Genomic DNA, 6284 nt, shown 5'->3' on the forward strand with positions numbered 1-6284 from the left:
AAACACCTCATTTAAATGTGAATTCCTTTAAATTTGCCCCTTAATTAGACTTTTCCTGGACATTTCTCTCATGCAAACGTCACATTATTGTCTCTTTAGCTCCCTTATTATTATGTGTACCTCACTTTGTGATCCCTCTCTGAAATGTGCTGCTCAGTTTGAAACACATCTAAAAGGAGGATTTTAATGCCTGTGTTGTGTGTTTCCACAGAGCTCTCCTCCACAGCGTGCCAACTGTAACTGAGTATGACTCTGCTGCAGCGTGACCAATCACAGGCTGCACATGGGGGAGGAGAAGGGAGGAATGGAAGGGGAGGGGGGGTGTCACTCTACAGCTGTATGTTAATGAGGCTGGAAAATAACCGCACACACAACAACATATGTCCACGGCTAAACAACCTGCAGGCTGCTGGTGCTCCTCACTGCAGGAATCAGCCGCTCGGAAACGCTCTATTTACATAATGCAAATACCCAGATTACACTGAATTCCTCCGCTGTCGGGGGCCCTTTAAATCTCTGCAAACACACACTGTAAATCTAAAATAAGATGTGACAAGATGCCATTTCCTTCCTTTCATATTTTAATTATACTCCCCAGTGATGCAGTGTTATTGATTCACTCGTTAGACATAAAGGGGCTTAGTGGTGACTTAAAGCACTTTAAATCCATAACGCAGCTTTTTGGTTGTAAATAAGCAGTTTATGGTGAATAGAAACACACAAATGGACTTGTTTCTTTAATTGTTTTAAGTTATAATTCAACTTCTGTATATTTTATCAGTTCAAGATGCATCATGAGCTTTCAAAAACATCAGAATTCCTCAGGTATGCTCGATGTTTTTAGGTAAGATATTCCAATTTGAGACATGGTTGTGTTTCAGCAGCATCTAAACAAGGCACATGAGTTTAAAATAAAAGAAAATAACAGTAAATATATACATTTTAAAGATGAATATCCATGAAATACACAAGATAAATATGCAGAGACACATTTATGTGATTAAATCTCATAAGAGGTGGAAACGTAAACCCTGCTGAATAATGTTCATTTATCCTTCAATCCAAAAGTGCTGCTTTGTGGTTATTAAAGGCGGCTTATAGAGTTTAAGGTATTTAAAAAACAACACTTTAAGGGCTTAATATTGCCCAACAGTGTTCTGGTGTCGTGGAGATAACAGACAAAGCAAATTTAAAAAGCAAAACAGCAGAAAGATTTTAAGCAACAATGATCGTCTTTCAGCTTTACCAAAACACCTCAGACCTCGACACACTGACTTCTTTGCTCACTAATTATATTGTTAAACATTTCAGAGCTCAGACAGACTCATATCCGGCTGACCTGGTCCCTTCTGACCCGCAGTATCTGGGTTTTCAGTCTTTAAACGCGCAGATAATCTCGGTTTGGCCCATTTGGTGACACAGAAAGAGCGCACTGATTACGCACAGCACGCGTCGACGGTATTCGGGGGGCCAGATTGCTTCTTTTTTTTTTGTGGAGGGCCCCCACTTCTTCTTGTTCTTCCACTGCTCCCTTCTTTCTCTCCACTGTGCAATTTCCTTTTCAATCACGACGGGTCTACAGCTTGCAGCCATTGTGATGCTAAGCAGGAAACCCTCCTCTCGCTATTAATTATGTATGCGCGAAATGAAGGATTCATATGTCCGGAGTTAACTGTCACGCCAGCGCACATGCTGCAAGGCCTCATGGGAGAAAAAAAGTTAGTTTGGTTAAATGTATTTGGCCGAATCCATGTTTTTGTGCGTAAAAATCCGCTTTTTTGGGTATTGAGTTGGAGAGCTTTTAAATGTCGTGAATGATCAAATCTGAGTGAAGGTCCTGACACAAGTTACATTAAAGATTACAACTCTGTTTTTTCATTATTATTTAACTTTAAGTCGAAAATATTAATGAAAAAAATAAAAGAACCAATTAAGTTCATCTCGTAAGTCAGGTTTCCAAATATCTGAATCGTAAATAACTGTTTTTGATACACAGAGGAGAAATTGAGATCAAAACCAGGTGAAAAGGCATTTTAAAGAAGCGACGTATTTGATTTTTATTTAGCTTTTGATTCTCCATGTTCCACTTTTCCTTGTTGTTCCCACTTCTTCCTGACATCGTTATGTGGACGGATTCTTCCTTCTTTTGGGATAAATCAGAGCCCCCACCCCCCTCCCCCCCACACACAAAGCCGAGGCACGTGTAGATTTCTATAGAAACGCATCAGACCGTGAAAGCAGAGCCTCCTGGCGCGTGTGCCCGGGTGAGACAGGGGGGGGAGGAGAGAGTGGAGGGGGGGAACAATAAAACCCTCAGGTACATCTGCTTTGCAATCTGCAAATCCCCCCCTCCCCTCCATCCTCCCACACCCACTCCCCAAAATCCACTTTGCAGAGAACCCATTAAAGACGCAGAGTCATAGGACCCCTCCTCCAGATTCACCGCCATGTTTCCGTGCGTAAAGGCGCGTCTTTAAATATGTGTTTCGTCTTTAAATTCTTAAAATCTGACCACAAAGTCCTGACAGAAGTTACATTAAAGATTATAACTCAGCTTTATTAGATTATGTCTTAAATTAGGAGCTGCTGTTGGGCTTATTTCACCAATAAATCCCAAGAAAATGTGCATAGTGTATTATTATAGCAGAGGATTTTTAAGAGGAAATTGAATATAAATCTCCGATATAAAAACACATGTTTCAGAATGTAATTTAATATTTAGTAACGTTACTGTATTAAGTGATATTCAGTAGTGTTGCTTAAATGGTGTGTATTCTAAAAGGGACAGTTCTTATATAATAGTTTAAATGTCTTATAGTGTCTATTTAAAGGGGCTTATATAATGAGCGGTGTTCTTCTGCATATTGAATCTGTTTGAACTTCAATATGAGGTTGAAAAAACACCACATATGGAGCGTGATGTAGATACTATATTATCATAAAGCTAATGAAAGGATAAGCGAACTGAAAATAAATCCATATCTATTTTTTCTCTGGTTTTTAAATCCTTAAAGTCTTGTTGATACGGAGCTTTCCCCCCTAAACGATAAAGTTCAAATAGCTTCAGGGTTTTAAGGTAGAATACCATCTTAATATTTGGGGGAAATAAACACAATTCACCTCTCTCTCCATCCTCCCACACCCACTCCCCCAAATCCACTGGGGAAATCTCCTGCTTCTGATTGGTCGATGATGAGTCAACGAAGGGGGGGGTGGGGGGGGAGATGGGAACAATGTCATCATGTCGCCTTAAAAAGAGTGCAGCTATGTTTGTGGAGAGAGAAAGCAGAGCAGGGAGCAGAGCAGAGGACCAGAGCGGCAGACACAGACGCATCAGATGTCCTGAAAAGTGGATCTGCTCCCCCCCCCCCCCCAAAAAAAAAGTGCCTTCCGCCCTCCGTCCAGCAGCAACATGCCCAGAGGATTTTTAGTGAAAAGGAACAAGAAACCCAACCCGGTGTCCTACCGCGTCCGCTCCGAGGATGAGGAGCCTCCAGCTGCTAACGCACCACCGCCGCCGTTCCTGCCGCGTCCTCCCTGCGCGCCTCTCGCCTCCTTCCCGGTGCGCGCTCAGACGCCCACCTGCGGGGCGGCGGCTCCGGAGCGCGTAGGCAGACCGATGCAGTTCGGTAACCCGGAGGCGGTGTACCAGGCGCTCTACAGCCCCACCCGCCCCGTCAGCCAGGACCATGAACGCTCCTACGAGAGGCGCTTCAACCTCTCCGCCGCGTCCTTCCCAACCGGAGCTTCCCTCCCACCCGCTTTGGACCATCTCTTCGCCCCGGTGGATCTGAAAATCGGCTCCAGCAACAGTAGCCGCACCGGAACCTGCAGCGCCGCCGCATCCACTGCAATGCTCCCTACCGCGTACGGTACAAAGCGGCATTCCAGCGACACCGAGCGCAAAGGCAAACCAGCCTCCAAGAAAACCAAAACGATCCGGAAACTGCACTTTGAGGATGATGTCACCACGTCTCCGGTGCTTGGGCTCAAGATTAAAGAGCCGGTGGACCAGAAGCCCCCCAGACTACCCGGGGAGGACGACATCCCGCTGGGGGAGTTCGTGTGCCAGCTTTGCCGCGAAGCATACGCGGACCCGCTCGGCCTGGCGCAGCACAAATGCTCCAGGATCGTCCGCGTGGAGTACAGGTGTCCCGAGTGCGACAAGGTGTTCAGCTGCCCGGCGAACCTCGCGTCGCACCGGCGGTGGCACAAACCGAAGCAGCAGAGTGGTGCGCAGCATTTGGAGGGCGACAAAGCTGCCGCGTCCGGTAAGACAGCAGCGTTGGATGAAGCGAAGGATTCTAGTGACAGAGACACACCCAGCCCGGGACCCTCCGAGTCCGGCTCCGAGGAGGGGCTGTATGATTGTAACCACTGTGGGAAAAAGTTTAAGCGCCAGGCGTACCTGCGGAAACACCTGGCGTCCCAGCACGCTAAAGTGGCTGAGCAGGAGGACGAAGCGCCAGCGTCGCGCGAACAGAGCGCAGCACCGCTGAACCTGAGTGCCTGCCACCTGTGTCCGGTTTGCGGGGAAAACTTCTCCAACCGGGGCAGCCAGGAGCGCCACATCCGCCTGCTGCACTCCTCCCAGGTGTACCCGTGTAAATACTGCCCCTCGGTGCTGTACAGCTCCCCGGGACTCACGAGACACATCAACAAGAGCCACCCGTCCGAGAACCGGCAGGTGATCCTGCTGCAGATGCCGCTGCGCCCCGCCTGCTGATCCTGCAGGCTCTCACACCGGTCCGTGAAACCACACTGGCTGCCCCTGATAGGCTTCAGAGTTACACTGCAAAGATATCCGTTTTATCTCAAAGTTTGGGATCCTAAAATCTGACTTTACTGAAAAGTAGTGAAGAAAGCATGGGACCAGTAACTGTTTACTGGGAGGGATTTCACTTCGTGATGTGGTTAAAAATCACAGAATGTAAAATATTTCTGCTATTTTAGATTTTTTACTCTAAACTGTAAATTCCTTTAACTTTTCTTCAACAATTTGACTTAATTTGAGAAACTAATTCCAGAAAAATGCACTAATATTATTCTTATTATACAAATATTTTTAAACAACTTGTTATTCAGGGTGAAATTCATAAAACATGAATATGAACTCATAATTTTTACTAAAATAAATGTTAATACATAAATTAGACATTTAATATTAATCACACATCAAGAGCAGCCCATAATAATGTGAAATAATGAGGAATTAAACTAACTGAGCACATACTGACATCTCATTCAGAAAAACGGAGAAAATGAAGCTGATTTTTTGCAGTGTAACTCCTCCTCCTCACTGGCAGAAATTCAGTGCCTTGCTTTAGGACACTTCAGCAGGTTCTGGGTGTGTGTTTGGCCTAGAAACCCCCCTTACATACACACACACAGACACACACACACACTGACGTCATGCTTCACTTAAAGCCTGTTAGACTGTTCATTTATTTTTCTAGCATCTCTGCACAAGTGCTATTAGCTTCTAGACCTAAGAGAGGGGGCGACCTGTAGCCGATTGGAAACCTGAGTCACCGGGTCATCTCTGATTAGCTTTACCATAGCTGGTGGATCCGTGGATCAGTAGCTGTCGCCTGAAAACAAGACTTATTGAAACTAGAGTAGCCGGGTAATGCCTTTTGGATTAGAAACTCCTGCTGTAAAACTGCCTTAAACTGTCTGTTCACCACTTATCTATCCCGGGGCCGGGCTGTTTTCTACAAAGCCTTTCTGTATTACCACTATACAGTATATCCAACTGTCTTTATCTCTATTTATTTATGTATTTATTAAATTATTTGTGTAATTTATTGTGTGATCTGTGATGTGTTTTCTTCTGTAATTTATAAGAGGGCGACGGTGCGTTCGAGTCTCATATAGCAATCAATGGCTCCTGCCGGCCGCTCCTCACTTCATGAATGCAATCATTGATTTTATTTTCTATTTATGTTGTAACCGTTAGCTCTTATGTACTGCTTTGGATGTGTTTTGCAGTATTTTGCTAAATGTCCAAATATAATAAAAACCAAACTCAGAAAAAAAGCTTTTGTTGCGTCGTGTGTGAGGACTCTTTAAAGTAGAGACGCTACATACTGATATACACCTGAACATCAGCAGGAGAGGACTCTTTAAAGTAGAGACGCTACATACTGATATACACCTGAACATCAGCAGGAGAGGACTCTTTAAAGTAGAGACACTACATACTGATATACACCTGAACATCAGCAGGAGAGGACTCTTTAAAGTAGAGACCCTACATACTGATATACACCTGAACATCAGCA

General features: G+C 44.8%; 1 protein-coding gene across 1 annotated transcript; it reads left to right on the forward strand.

Moving 5' to 3' along the window:
• The first annotated feature begins 3400 nt into the window (after positions 1-3400).
• insm1a (insulinoma-associated 1a) lies at positions 3401-5977 on the forward strand. Its single transcript, XM_063902370.1, has one exon. It carries the CDS (start codon positions 3413-3415, stop codon positions 4724-4726), a length of 1314 nt encoding a protein of 437 aa, XP_063758440.1. The 5' UTR covers positions 3401-3412; the 3' UTR covers positions 4727-5977.
• Positions 5978-6284: the final 307 nt, after the last annotated feature.

Source organism: Eleginops maclovinus, chromosome 15 (genome assembly GCF_036324505.1).
Source record: "Eleginops maclovinus isolate JMC-PN-2008 ecotype Puerto Natales chromosome 15, JC_Emac_rtc_rv5, whole genome shotgun sequence".
Lineage (NCBI taxonomy): Eukaryota > Metazoa > Chordata > Actinopteri > Perciformes > Eleginopidae > Eleginops > Eleginops maclovinus.